General features: G+C 41.7%; 5 protein-coding genes across 6 annotated transcripts; 3 read left to right on the forward strand and 2 right to left on the reverse strand.

Annotated features, from left to right (window-relative positions):
* The first annotated feature begins 1337 nt into the window (after positions 1-1337).
* LOC6563909 (aryl hydrocarbon receptor nuclear translocator homolog) lies at positions 1338-4018 on the forward strand. The gene has a single exon (XM_001990452.2). It carries the CDS (start codon positions 1840-1842, stop codon positions 3775-3777), a length of 1938 nt encoding a protein of 645 aa, XP_001990488.1. The 5' UTR covers positions 1338-1839; the 3' UTR covers positions 3778-4018.
* Positions 4019-4971: 953 nt separating this feature from the next.
* LOC6563908 (abasic site processing protein HMCES) lies at positions 4972-6988 on the reverse strand. Its single transcript, XM_001990451.3, has 4 exons — positions 6413-6988; positions 6155-6352; positions 5596-6094; positions 4972-5518 (listed from the first exon to the last, which is right to left on the reverse strand). Exons 1-4 carry the CDS (start codon positions 6430-6432, stop codon positions 5162-5164), a joined length of 1074 nt encoding a protein of 357 aa, XP_001990487.1. The 5' UTR covers positions 6433-6988; the 3' UTR covers positions 4972-5161.
* LOC6563976 (splicing factor 3B subunit 5) lies at positions 6740-7083 on the forward strand. Its single transcript, XM_001990450.3, has one exon. It carries the CDS (start codon positions 6787-6789, stop codon positions 7042-7044), a length of 258 nt encoding a protein of 85 aa, XP_001990486.1. The 5' UTR covers positions 6740-6786; the 3' UTR covers positions 7045-7083.
* An 81-nt stretch (positions 7084-7164) lies between these two features.
* LOC6563975 (E3 ubiquitin-protein ligase Kcmf1) lies at positions 7165-12318 on the forward strand. 2 transcript variants are annotated; one of them, XM_032737481.1, is made up of 7 exons: positions 7165-7299; positions 8967-9234; positions 9360-9784; positions 10350-10610; positions 10727-10999; positions 11080-11339; positions 11659-12318. In XM_032737481.1, the coding sequence occupies exons 2-7, from the start codon at positions 9219-9221 to the stop codon at positions 12263-12265; spliced, it is 1842 nt and encodes a 613-aa protein (XP_032593372.1). In that variant the 5' UTR covers positions 7165-7299; positions 8967-9218; the 3' UTR covers positions 12266-12318. The 2 variants fall into 2 exon arrangements, with proteins under 2 accessions (XP_032593372.1, XP_032593373.1); XM_032737482.1 differs by lacking the exon at positions 7165-7299 and adding an exon at positions 7568-7796.
* A 479-nt stretch (positions 12319-12797) lies between these two features.
* Positions 12798-14941, reverse strand: LOC6563974. Its single transcript, XM_032737483.2, has 3 exons — positions 14324-14941; positions 14070-14261; positions 12798-14009 (listed from the first exon to the last, which is right to left on the reverse strand). The coding sequence occupies exons 2-3, from the start codon at positions 14079-14081 to the stop codon at positions 13008-13010; spliced, it is 1014 nt and encodes a 337-aa protein (XP_032593374.1). The 5' UTR covers positions 14082-14261; positions 14324-14941; the 3' UTR covers positions 12798-13007.
* Positions 14942-14945: the final 4 nt, after the last annotated feature.

A 14945-nucleotide genomic window follows, 5' to 3' on the forward strand; every position in this document is an offset into this window, starting at 1 on the left:
CAAATTTTAATCGATTTTCTAAAATGTCAAAAATTCAAAAATCCTTGTGCAAAAAAATGAAACTAAAACTGAACTCAATAATATATTATATTTTTTATTTGGCGTATTTAAATCATTTTGGTGCTAAATGTTTTGGATTGTATTATGAAATTGTTTAGGAATATATGGAAAATTTTGTTTAAGCTTGCAGCAACTATATAAAATGCACAATGAATATATAATAAGTGGAATGAACACATAGTATATAGAGAAACCAAAACTCTGCCGTCAACTTAAAATTATTAACAAAATGTTTGACTATTCACAAAAAGAAAAAAAACCATACACACAAAAAAAAACACCAAAAGAAAATGAAACTATTTTAAGCACAAAATGTTAAGGATAATGTTGTTCAGCTAATTCATTTTGCACCAAAATAGAAAAAAATTATCATAAATAAGTTTAATTTTAAGTACTTAAGTTAATTTCTAGTCAACGAATTATGCTGAAGTTTAATATATAAAAACGATTTCACTCGAAGGAATAATTAAAAAAAAAAAATAAAATAAACAACGCACTCTATGCAATTTTAAAGAGACGCATTTTGAAATATCTACAATTAAGTAATGCACAGTTTTAAACAATAAGCCTACATAGAACAAAAGACTTTGCTTGAATTAAATATTGAAAACGAAATGAATATGAACTATAGCCGTCGAGAAGTAAACGAAAACATGCAGTTAGTAAATTGCCAATAATTAATTAACAAACAACAGACAAACAAAACAAAGCCAGAACAAATATAAACCTTACCTAAGATTGTATTTTATTGCAATGAAAATAAAAAATAAAAATACAAAGGATTATGCTAATTGCAGCGTAAGGCTGCCTAACTATTTTTGTTATAAGAATTGAAATTGAATCCGAATGGAATGCAGATGCATACATATGTTATTGCCACTACTGATAATTAATTTTAATTTTAAAAGAAAAAACTGTCCTATTTCTAAATTTGTCAGAAATGGAAGAATGCCTAGTTATGATTAAAAATGTAAATGTATTTATGAAATCATATATGATATATGTAAGACAAGACGCAATGCTGTAATAACATTAAATACTACACCAGAACATTTGAATTCGTATGCATTTTTTATTTCCCAAAAAATAACAGTCTGAATTTTGAAGCTTTAACGTCATCGATTTACAATAGTAAATCGATATCTTAAGATTCTTATCGTAAGCGTCGATATATCACAGAAGAGTACCACATTTGCCAGTCTGGCAACGTGCGACATTGCATCGATACCATATGTATGTGCACTAGTTGGTATTTTACTACTGCAACGGTCACACTGTGCACAGTAAACAGTTTCAGATTTTATCGTGTGTGTGCAATTCGTGGAAGAAAATTCTTCGAAATTACCAAACAAATATTCAAAAACCATAAATCGAAAACGGCAAACAAATATCTAGTGAAATACCGACTAAAGTTGTGAAATTGAATAAAAATGTGAAAATTTGTGTATTTGTGCTCGCTACCCGAAGACTCTGGCTATACACACACTCGTATACAGTGTATACACACACATATACACACATACACGTAGACAAAATACTACTACAAAAAACGAAAGAGAAGAAGAAGAAAGAACCCTCCCTCACACAGAAAACGACGAAATCACTTTTTTTGGGAACAGTGCGCGGCAAAGCGACCCAAATAAAGAAAGCGAACTGCCAAGCAAAGCAAATTAAAGAGAAGTACTCACAGCAACATACACACGCACACGAGCACACACACACACATATAGAAGTAGAAGTAGTGGGAGTGAAAGAGTCGATTAATTAAGTATTCGGATCATGGACGATGCCAACATACAGGACAAGGAGCGCTTTGCTAGTCGCGAGAATCACTGTGAGATTGAGAGACGACGTCGCAACAAGATGACTGCCTACATAACGGAACTATCGGACATGGTGCCCACATGCAGCGCCTTGGCCCGCAAACCGGACAAGTTGACCATACTCCGGATGGCTGTGGCCCACATGAAGGCGCTTCGTGGCACTGGCAATACGAGCAGTGATGGCACCTACAAGCCCAGCTTTCTAACCGATCAGGAACTGAAGCATTTAATTCTAGAAGCAGCCGACGGATTTCTCTATGTTGTCTCGTGCGATTCGGGTCGTGTGATTTACGTGTCGGATTCGGTGACGCCAGTGTTGAATTATACGCAGAGCGATTGGTATGGCACCAGTTTGTATGAGCACATCCATCCGGATGATAGGGATAAGATCAGGGAGCAGCTGTCCACGCAGGAGTCACAGAATGCTGGTCGCATCTTGGATTTGAAGTCGGGCACGGTAAAAAAGGAGGGTCATCAGTCGAGCATGCGTCTCAGCATGGGCGCCCGTCGTGGTTTCATCTGCCGGATGCGTGTCGGCAACGTTAATCCCGATGCCATGGTCTCTGGCCATTTGAATCGCCTGAAGCAGCGCAATTCATTGGGTCCATCGAGAGATGGCTCCAACTATGCCGTCGTCCATTGCACCGGGTATATTAAGAACTGGCCACCAACGGATATGTTTCCCAATGTGCACATGGATCGCGACGTGGATGACATGGCCTCCCATTGCTGCCTGGTGGCAATTGGCCGACTCCAGGTCACCTCGACGGCAGCCAACGATATGAGCGGAAGCAATAATCAGAGCGAGTTCATCACACGACACGCTTTCGATGGCAAATTCACGTTCGTCGATCAACGGGTGCTCCACATCCTGGGCTATACACCGACGGAGCTGCTCGGCAAGATATGCTACGATTTCTTCCATCCCGAGGATCAGAGCCACATGAAGGAGAGCTTCGATCAGGTGCTCAAGCAGAAGGGACAAATGTTTTCGCTTCTGTATCGCGTTCGCGCCAAGAACTCGGAATATGTTTGGTTGCGCACCCAGGCGTATGCCTTCCTCAATCCCTACACGGACGAGGTGGAGTACATCGTCTGCACGAATAGCTCCGGCAAGACACTCCACGGTGCCACACCCGAACAGCAGCAGCAACAGCAGACGGAACAGCAGCAACAACAGCAGCAGCAGCAGCAACAACATGTCTATGTCCAGGCGCCGGGTGTGGATTATACGCTGCAGCCGCCGAGGCGAGAGATTACCCCAACCGGCGGCGATGGCGGCATCTATCAGCTGCACATGCAGGCGCCGCCGCCGCCGCCACGTCCCGCTTCGCCGGTGGGCTACAGCTACGATGCCACACATTCGCCGTATGGCGCTGCGGCACCGTCGCCCCTGGCCAAAATACCCAAATCGGGCAGTTCACCCACGCCAAATGCTTGGGGCGTGGCACTGCGTCCGACGCCGCAGCAGCAACAGCAGCCACAACAACAACAACAGCAGCAGCCAACGGGTCCAACCGAGGCCTATCCAGCCTATCAGCAAAGCAGTCCTGCCCGCTCGCCGAGCGGACCAACCTACACCCAGCTGAGTGCGGGCAGCAACCAACAACAACAGCAGCAGCAACGCCAACAGGCTGCTGCTTATCAGGCGGCGCCAGCTGCCACACCTTGGGGCGACTGGCAGAATGCTGGTGCCACACATCCGGCTCATCCGCATCCGCACCCCCACCCACATCCGCATCCGCATGCAGCAGCACATCATCCGCATCCGCACGGCGCTGGCGGGGCACAACAGCCGCAGGAGTTCTCCGAAATGCTCCAAATGCTCGATCACAGCGGCACAGCAACATTCGAGGATCTGAACATAAATATGTTTAGCACACAATTTGAGTAATTGCAAATTGCTCTCAATTGCAACAACTTCACTCACATTCTCCCTCTCTCTCTCTCTGTCTCTCCCCCTCCCACCCACTCAGTCTTGACTCTCGGTTAGAGATGAGCGCGTGTCACACGAAAAGCAGCAAAATGTCACACTTTTAGTAGACTTGCATAAATTAAGTTTAAAAGCAAACCTAATTTACATTAATTTGTTTCTCAGTCTTATTTAAACATTAAATATTTGTATTTATTTTATAGATGATGCTCTAATTTAGACACGTTCCCATCTCCAACTCAGTTTTTAATTTTGTTTTCTTTCAAGTGCAATCTATATAAAAAAAAAAAATGGGAAAAAAAAGAAAAACATTTTCTACAAAATTGTTGAAATATTTTAGCCAGTATACAGTATATATATATGTATATTGTGTGCAAAGTCAGATATAATGCGAAAAAGTGTAATCTCGTAAATAGGCACTTAAGTACATAACGGTAGTCACGTACCGAACACGTTCTCGATATCGATATCATTGCTCGCCTCTTCCACTTTGTAAAAGCCGCTAATCCGCACACACACACACAGAGACATCTCTGTCTCTGCTTTCTGCCAAGCAGTGCAAAAAGTATTTGGATTGTGCATGTGTAAATCACAACACAGGTCCATTAATGCAAATATTCAAAGTTCATTAACGGCGAAAAGAACACAACTTTTACATATGTAAAAATAAACGACAACAAAAATACTTACATGTGTAATTCCTAGACTAATAAACAACAATTCTAATTGTAAGCACTTGCACACCCACACATGCAGAATTCTTTGCTCTCACTCGCTCTCATTTCTCTTCTGGTCCGCCTTCCACTCAATTCGCTCGCCGCACTGCACAACATTGACACCAATTTGCTGATGTTATTGTTGCTAATTTTTTTGTTGTTGCATGCAGTAAAAACAGTTCAAGTGCAACAAATATTGCTTCATTTTGGGTTTTTATGGCTTGCGAATAAATGTGAAAACTGCAAGCTGCACTTTAACGGAGGCTTTGCTGACAGTCGCGGCTCCAATAACGTTGACATTTTCAAATTTACGTATTACACACACACACATATATATACACGCATACATACATATACATATGTATTTCCATATAACATTGATAGTTTTAACATAAAATTAGTAAATAAAGCGTATAGCAAACAAGAACAGAAACCGAAACAAATTTAAATCAATTTTTATATGCTAAGCCTTTGTAATTAAGCTTATTCAACGCTATATACAAACTTATATCATAGATTTGGGTAATGAGAACAAAATCTTTTGGTTTTTAATGCAAATAAATTTTAAATACTATAAAAAAAATAAACTTTTCAATTTTAGTTTAGTTTTGTTAACTTTAATAATAGAATCAGCCATTCTCCGACTCCGACTTGATCTTGATATCGTCGCTCTTGCGCCGCTTGGCAACTTGGCTCTCAGTTATCGGTGAGGTGGAGCTGCGCTTGACGACTTGCGAGTGCTGATCTTGAACGCTGCACTTGGATTCGTTTTGCTGCACATTTGACTTGTGGCCCGTTAGCCAAGCCAACATGCCCTTTGGCTTTTCCGGCTTGGCAGCTGTTGACTCAAGTGGCTTGTTGCATGCCTCGCTCTTGTTGCGCGAGTTGTTCACCAATTTGGTGACACGATGCCACTCCAGAGCCGTAGCCGGACGCAGTGCAGCCAAAGCCTGCGAGTCGCTCACGCGCTTAAAATCCAGCCAATCCTGCAAGGAAACAATATTTTAGTATCTATGCATAATTAGCAGGCAGCAACTGATTCAGTAATCCGGGGCTGACGCACATTCATTTGCTGTTCCGTTTCAAGGATCGCTGGCATGCGATAGTGCATCCAGGACATGATCTTGCTGGACTCGAATGTGATGATACTGTAGCTGTACATTTTATCGCCACTTTCCTCGTCCTGCCACACATCGAACAAGCCCGCCATGCGCAGCAGTTTGACATTTGATGGAGACCAGGTGCTCTTGTCATAGATCTTCACATCCGACTCCTGTGGCACATAGATCAAATAGGCATCCCGCTCAGACGCTTTGGCCTGCTGCTTTGTCGTCTGCCATTCGTAGAAGCCCTCGCAGATGACCACACAGCGTTGGCCGCGCTTGAAGGGTCCGCGGTACAGCTTGGAGTCCATCAAGCGCTCCAACCGACAGTTGTTCGTGGTGAGGCCATGCCTGCGATAGTCGCCCTTATGCCAAGCAGGAATCATGCCCCACATCATCGGCACAACAATGCGTGCGGTTCTGTGATCCTCAGCCTCTGAGAAGTGCGCCGCCGAGACACTGCCGAGCATAATATATTTACAAAATATTTATTGTAATATCAGTTATAGATCCATTTACATGACGGGTGTTATATCCGTGGGCGCTATATTGTAGGAGGCTTGATAGCGTCGTCCCAAATTGAACTCCGCCCGCCATTCGGGCGTCTCATATTCCTGTTTGATATCCTCCTTCTCATCCACCTCCTTCTCCTTTTTGATATTCTTGATCTTCTTGGGGTACTTGCAGGCGCATAGGACCTGATCGGGGTCAAGTGTTCTGTGCGAAAGTGCATTTAATTATACAATTAATATTTCAAATAGTTCAGAAACTACTCACAGACAAGTTCGCCCGCACATTTTGCTGTTAACAGTAAGTAGCTAAGACGCTGTTCACACTGGTCGTATCACTTTTGCGCTCAATTCAAAAGATGTAGTTCAATGGTTGAATAAGCACTTAACGGTAGCAAGCACTTCTCTCATTTATGTCAATTAATCGTAATATATTCGCCAAATTATTAAATTAAATACCAAACTATTTACAAACAAGTTTGCACTACTATTCTACCTGTTTACAGTGTAGTTAACTACTGTAAAGAGTGCCGTGTCTCACTTTTGCGTTTTGTTCCATTGAACTAGTTCAGTGCTGAAAAAGATAGCACAACAAACAAGCGTTGTTTTTCCCCTGCGAAAGTGTAATATTTATCAAAGAAAATGGGTGAACGCTATAATATTCACAGTCAATTGGAGCATCTGCAGAGCAAATATATTGGAACGGGACACGCGGACACCACTAAATTTGAGTGGCTTACAAATCAACATCGCGACTCACTGGCCAGCTATATGGGACACTATGATATGCTCAACTATTTTGCCATCGCCGAGAATGAATCGAAGGCGCGTGTACGCTTTAATCTAATGGAGCGCATGCTGCAGCCCTGTGGTCCGCCGCCCGAGAAATTAGAAGATTGAGATATAATTGTAAAAGCAAAATAAATGTAAGAAAAACAAGCAGAATAATTTAATTGCGATAGGGGTGGGAAAGTGGCGATTGACGAGATTTTATATTATTTGTCATTTGTGCTTTGTCGCAATATGGCCACACTGAAGCTGTAGTCGGGGAAAGCTTTCAACTCGACATAACTTAATTTCGTTTCAATTATAGTGTTTTATTTAAATAAATAGTAAATAAATAATTAGTTAATGTCGCAGCACAATAAATTACATGTATGTGCTCCCATCAAACTAGTGCTTAAACATGTGCCAGCGCAATAAACAATAAAAGAAAAAGGGAACGTGTTAAAAATACATACACACGTATATATACGCATGCATATATACTTGCATTCGTCAATATGTAAGGCGAATTTGCCACACAAAGTGCAATAGAAACAACAAAAAAGGAAGAAAAAAATGTACACCAATAAAGCAACTTATTTTTATGTGGGCACAATGAAAATTCGCGGCGAACAAAGATTTCTGCTCAAATCATTGTGAATTGCGTAGATCCCATGTGTATATCATACACATACACACACACAAGTTTACATGCATATATTTAAAGATGAATGTACCATAATTACGCGCCGTCGAAATTAAGAAAAACGCAAAAGCTTATAAATAGTGCCATGCCAAATTAAATATGACTGCAGAACAAACGACAAATGTGTGTAAAATGTCATTGTTATTTAACGAGCTGCAGCACACCAAGCAGAAAATATAAAGTATTATAATTTCTTAACATATAAAAATTCTCGTCGTTTAATTGCACATGCCTAAAAAATAAAAAAAAAAAACGCAACCCACCTCCCCTGCCACAAATGCAACATTTCGCAAAGAGCTTCATTGCTAGTGACTTAATGGCTGAAGTGTGTTTATCAGCTGCCAATCAGCTTGGTGGGTCATGCGCTTTAAGTTCACAGTTCCTATTCTGATGTCGAGCATTGTATCGTGTGACGAACAATTGTGAAAAGCTTATGAATTCGCGATTTAGAGTTGCCACATTATCTCGCAGTGTGGCAACGCCATTGTGAAAAGCTGATTCAACAATACATATTGTTGGAAAAAAAAGTAGACACTAAAGGTGTGCAAATTGTTTATAAACAATTAGTTTATACGATCTCTGAATCAGCAGCCGTTGTGTTTTTGTATTTGTACATGTGGCCATTGCACCAACATTTTGTGGCAAAATGTGGCAGCACTCTGCACACAGCAGGAGGTTTAGTTGGTGTAAGGGGAAGGGGGAGGGGTGGCGAGCAGCGCAGCGACACACAAAAGCACACGACGACGACGACGGACGGGTCGAATGAGTTGAAAATTTTCGCGAAACGAAAAAGTTAAAAATAAATGTTTACTGTGCATGGTTAAAATACATAATATATTGTACTTAAATATTATTGTGCATTGTGTTAATGGTCTTTATTCGTACCCAAACCGTTTGCCTTTGATTTCGCTAATGTATTGAAAAATTTTGGTTGCTCGCTCTCTGTCATGCTTGTGGTAGTGCGTGCTGCTGCTAATGCAAGACAAGACGTAAGAGCTGGGGTGCAGGAGGAAGAGTGTGCGTGAGTGTGTGTGTGTGTGTGCGATTTATACCTTTTGCCTGTTTCTATTTCATTTCATTTTCGGACGGCAAACGCGAAAGGTAACACCAAAACGAAAGAACCGTAATCGTCTTCTGTGTGCTGTGCAAAGAAAGGTGAAAAGAAAATCGAAAAGAAAATGAAAAAATGTTGCATCTGCGAGGGCGGGCTTCGCTTGTGTGCGTGTGTGTATATATATATGTGTGCGTGTTGGCTTGTTACTTAATTTCGCCGTTTTTCCTTTGTTGTCATCTGTTTACATTCGGTGATTGTTGTAAACCTCTCTTTTTTTTCTCTCATTTCGCCTTGTAGCTCCTTTGCATTCTACTACACATGTGTACATAGAAATCTCCAGCACATACAAATAAAAAGAAGAAAATAAAACAAAAAGTAGAAAAATCGAAAATAAACTGAAAGCTCAGTCGAAAGTTCATTGAAATAAAATCAAAACGAAATATTCGGAAGAGTGCACCGCTAAAAAGGGAAGGGGGAACGGCGCCTATCGACGAGTGGACGTGAAGACGTCGCTGCTGCTGCTGACTCTGCCGCTGCTGCTGCTAAATAATGAGTCGTCATGAAGGTAACTCTCCCTTTCTCTCTTCATTCTCTCTCTGTCCGTCTCTTCCTCTTCCTCACAATCATTCATGCCTTTGTGCCGAAATATATTTAATTTTGAATGATATATTTTTTTTTTCGTTTACTTAGGTGTGAGCTGCGATTCATGTCTAAAAAGTAACTTCAGTGGACGTCGCTATAAGTGTTTAATCTGTTATGATTATGATCTATGCGCCGATTGCTATGAGGATGGCGTCACCTCCACTCGTCACTTGGTCGAGCATCCAATGCAATGCATTCTCACCCGTTCCGATATCGAATTGTATTTTGGCGGCGAGATGCTAACAACGGATCAGCCGCAATCATTTACGTGTCCTTATTGCAAAAAGATGGGATTCAGTGATGCCACCTTGTTGGAGCATGTCTCCGCTGAGCACACGGAAACCAGCCTGGAGGTGGTCTGTCCCGTTTGTGCCGGATTGCCGGGCGGTGAGCCGAATCTAGTCACAGATGATTTTGCTGGTCATCTAACATTGGAGCATCGGCAAGGACCACGAGAGCTAATCTCATTTCTGATATCCTTTTTGCAAAACAAAATAATCTATAAATTATTTATAATTCCATTCTAACGATTGACAGCTCAGAGTAATCAGCTAAAGACTTATAAGTAAAATAGTCCTTAAACAATTTTAAGTAGAAAACAATATAGAAAGAAATAAGAAGCAAAATTGAGGGCATTTCGACAAAGATCAGTATAATATAGACGTATATTTCAGGCCAAGATTTGTTTTAACTATTAGATTTCCACTCATTTGACGCATGTACCATCTTAAAGTCGGTTAAGACCACAGATATAGAAAGTTCATTTATTTGCAGTATATATATACAACTAACAAAGGTATTCTTGTATATAGTACATGCATTCATAAATCGTTTAGACTTATAATTTATTTATGCAGAAAGATGATTTTATTTTCTCACTTCACACAAAATCTTGGCAATTTTACAAATTGGCATTGGTTTATTTACTTTGAGAAGTGCATTAAAAGGAAATGACTTTCTTTATAGCATATGCATATCGGATAAAATAATTCGTAAATGGATCTTAATTAAATGGTTGCCTTAACCCTTAGACAATACGACGAGCCCTCGGCCATACGCCATGGCGGTGGAGTGCGTCGCATACCTGGACGCACTTTGGGCGGTCCGCGAACACGTCGCTCCAATATGCACTTTAGCTCGTCGAGCGGTCTCTCGGCCTTGTCGCCATCGGGCCGTGAATCTGTCGATCCCATTGCTGAGCTGCTTTCACAGCTGTCCGGCGTTAGACGTGGCGTTCCACCAACATCGCAATTGCAACAATTGCAAATGCAAATGCAAATGGATCGGCAACAGGCCACGGTTTGTTTTCACTTTATGATCATTGTGTATATAAGGGAAAAATTCTCTAGATATACAAATAGGCGAATTGCTTTGTTTAGTGTTTAACGTGTAACGAACCGTATTTATTATTTTAGGCAACGCGCCAAATTGATCGGCTGCCAAGACGCACGCATCCCATAGTCTCAACATCGAATTCGAATGCCACCATGGCCGAAGTGATTAGCGGCGGCGGCGGCAGCAGCGGTGCAGTTGGCAGCGGTGGCATGAGTGGTGCCAGTGGTGTGAGTGCACCGCCTAATCTGCGCACCACCGAATGGCCGGTGGGGGCGAGCTTCTCATCGGCCAGCAACCATCAACAGCAGACGCAGTCGAGCAGCCTGGCCGCCACAACACTCAACGCCAGAGAAGTAAAAACCTCTTCACAATTCACATTATGCATCAGATTAATTTGACGTTTCCATTTCTTCTGTCGTCGTCCACAACGCAGGCGGTCGGCAATAGTTGCATTGGCAGCGGCAGCGGTAGCAATAATGCGCTCGGCATTAGTGTCGGTCCTGGTTGCGCACCAACGGCCAATGGCGGCAGCGGCAACGGCAGTGCTGCTGGCATCATGTCTGGCCCAGCTGGCGGCGGCCAAGCTGCAGCTGGCGGCGAGTCATCGCAATCGCAGTACTTGCTGGCCAAATTTATGCAGCCCACGCTAACCGATGCCGAATGGGCGGATGTTGAGCGCAAACGCGCCGATCGGTAAGCATACACAAATATATATGTATATATATATAATAATCTTATAATCTAAATAGTATATTTTTTATTTTTCTTAATTGCTAATAAGCTAAAAAAAAATATTATTTTAAAAATTGTCACTTGAAATGAAATGAATTTCTGTATAGCTTTTAATTGCATTTGAAGATGCTTTTTTTGAAGTGCCTTAAGTTTAATTACATAAAATTGCTAAAAAGGCCAACTGAAATTATTAAAATTCAAGCTAATGTTTATATTTTAGATGAACATAAAAAATAAAGCAGACAAACAATAATTATTTAAATTTCTGTTTTGACAACAGTTCGATGTTTGTGCAGTCGCTGTTGCTATCGCTGCTCTGCACGGAGGAGCTGGACTTGAATGCGAGCAATGATGAGGACGACGATTGTTTGGTCAAGAGTGATAATGTAAATAAGGAGCAAAATGGTGGCGATAGCAGCCAGCAGCAGCAGGAGGAACAGGAAACGCTGCTCAATAACAATGCAGATGAGCAGCAACAGCAGCTACAGCAGCAACAGCAGCAACGTGCTGTGGTACGACAGGTGAATCAAATGCAACAGACGTCGCCGGAGGATTTCGTGTGCGATGAGTATCGCTACAAAAACAAGAAAGCCAACAACACAACAGCAACAACACAAACGAGTGGCGGCACAGCACCAACACCAGGTGGTGGTGGAGGTATGGGTGCAGGAGTAGGTCTTGGAGGAGGAGTAGGAGGTGGTGCAGCAGCAAGTGCTGGCGTTGCTGGCGGCAGGCCAATAGCAGCTGATCGAGGTGGCATCGAGAGGCGTGGCCGGCCACAGCTAGCAGAGACTGCCACTGGCTCGCAGCAGCAGCAGCAACAAAAATACAAACAACAAAATGCAAATTCGGCGTCAAACACAAATCAAATACCCGATACTAGGTAGTGTCTCAGTTGCTATTCAAGAGCAACAGTAGCAACAACAACAACAAAAACAAATACAGCAAGAACCACAACAACAACAAGAACAACAAGAGTAGCAGCAGCTGTCTGTTGTAGCTGCTGTAAACTAAGTAAAAACAGCAATATGCCAATAGCAACAACAACTTCAACACAATACCAACCACAATAGCAAACAACAAAACCACATTAACAATCAACACAACAGCAGCAACTACAACAACAACATCAACAACAAACACAGCCGTAAGAGTAACAACAACAACAACAAGAAGAAAAGCAACCGCAGCCGCCGTCGCAGCAGCAGCCGCAATTTCGTCAAAAACTATATTACATGTATCGTTTATTAAATATATTAAAATTTATATAATTATAAAAAAAAACACAAAAAAAAAAACAAAACAATTGAACAGAGATGTGCAGAAAAAAAATTATTGTAATCATTGAATTAATTATAATTTAAACAAAACCATAAATAATTGTTAGTGTTATTTTGGTTTATAATACAGATTGATTCTATCAGATAATCATCTAATATTAGTTTGAGACTTCTAGTTTATAACTTTATTGCTTATATAGAATATTACAATCAATAGGAACACAAAACAGCGATAATCCCAATATTTCCAATCGAACGAGCTGAATTTGTGCTTCCCTTAGATATTTCTCAAAGATCCTTATGCATTAATTTTTAAATTCGATCTGAAATCAAAATTTGAATTGACTTTTCAAGTTTGAAATCTCTCCACAAAAACTGGAGGCAAAGATTCCAAATCAATGATATTTTGAACACCTCTCGGCTGAATGCAGAACATGGATTCGACGACCTGCTTGATCTGCCGCTCGCTGGCATACGGATTGACCAGCACAATATTGTTGGCCAGCATTTTGGCCAGCTTCTTGAACAGAAATCGATTCGCAATGAGACCCTCCTGCAGCGGACGCATCAAATGACGCACAATCCAGGGACGTATGCGAAGAATGCAGCTGGCCAGCAGCACTTCATCGACCAGATCGATGCTGGGACTCGATATATGCGTGGCAAACTCATCGTCACTGTCCTCGCCGAATAGTATACGGAATTTGTATCTGAGTGCATCCTCGCAGCGCCAATCCGTGTCCAGCAGTCGCACCAGGCAGGCGCTAAGACGACGCCTCTGTGCGTACAGCTCACAGGGCCAGCGACTGTTCCGCAGATCCGCCGAGTTTGTGTTGCTGTTGTGCGGCAGCGATGGCGGCGTCGTTGGCGATGCCAGTGGCATTAATTGCGGCTCTAATGCAGCTGTGGGCTCAAGTGATGTGTCTATCAGTGTAGCAGTTGTTTCGAAGTCAATGCCAAATATGGCATTCAAATCGGTGGGCTCATCGTCAAAGAGTTTGGCCAACTCTTGGGCAACTTCATCCTCTGTGCCGGACATGGATGTTGTTGGCCGCTCCTCCTGCTCATTGCCATTCAATTTAGTTGGCTGCGTTTCACATTCGCTCTCGGCGAGCTGCGACTGAAAAAAATCGATTTTCTGGCTCAGTGTGTAGCTTGTATAATTTTCGTTCTGCTCCGCTGTTGTTGCTGCTGCTGTTGTTGCCATGGTTTGTGTTGACTTGTCGACCAGCTGCAGAGAGTTGCTCGGCTGATCCATCGAGTTATCATCGAGCATTTGCTGTCGCTGCATATGGTCGAACAGTGCATCGGCCAGCCGGCATTCCTGCGTGTTGCGTCGTACAGCGGCTATCTGCATAAAAACGCATTAACTTATCAGAATTGATATATGTACGGCATTACAAACTATTACCATTTTGACCATGGCACGCTGATATAACTGGGCTGCCTGGCTAGCCTTAATCGCATGCGTCTCCAGTGCCTTGACGCTGTGCGCAATGCATGCCCACGCCGTGGGCTTGTGATGATTTCACGAATTGGCTGCCCAAACGCACACGTTCTCCTCCAGCTGGCGTTCCAAATAGCGCACATATTGCTTACGCACCTGCACAATTATTATTTGCATTTATTTAGCCATTTAATAGCCGACTTATATTTGTGCCTTACCACTTCGGTGAGGAGAACAATTTCGCTTGCTGTTGTCATAGTTAAATGCCCCTGTGCTGCCAATGTTGACTACAACATTTTGTGTTTGTCGCTATAAACAATTTATTTGGCTTAAAAGTAGCGCCTTTCATATAACAACAACAACAACAACGAATACGACAAGAGACAAACTAAGCGTTGGCGTTGCCACACTGCCGCATTTGCACACACAGCTGACTTATTTTGTTTTAGTTATATTAACAATTGTTGTTTTTAGTGCGCAACTGCAATAATGAAACCAAAATTGCTGATTCGTTTTTATTAATTAATTATTGTGATTTATCAAGCTCACAAATAAGCTTTTACTTTGCAACTAGTAAATAGTTACAGTTATTTTGTTTTCATACATTTATATATATATATAAATATTAAATCTGCAATAATATACAATTGCTGTAATTTGAATTAAGCGGAAATACGTAATATTTTCTATTTCAGAATTTTTAGTACAATAATTGTAAGTTATTTATACATATTATATGCTTGTATAATATATACCATATAAAATCGGTAATCGTCTCACTACGTTTACAAAATATTTATGGCTGAGCGCCAAAATGAAATCAAAAAACGAGAAAATAAT

The sequence above is a fragment of the Drosophila grimshawi genome, unplaced genomic scaffold (assembly GCF_018153295.1).
Source record: "Drosophila grimshawi isolate 15287-2541.00 unplaced genomic scaffold, ASM1815329v1 contig_311, whole genome shotgun sequence".
Lineage (NCBI taxonomy): Eukaryota > Metazoa > Arthropoda > Insecta > Diptera > Drosophilidae > Drosophila > Drosophila grimshawi.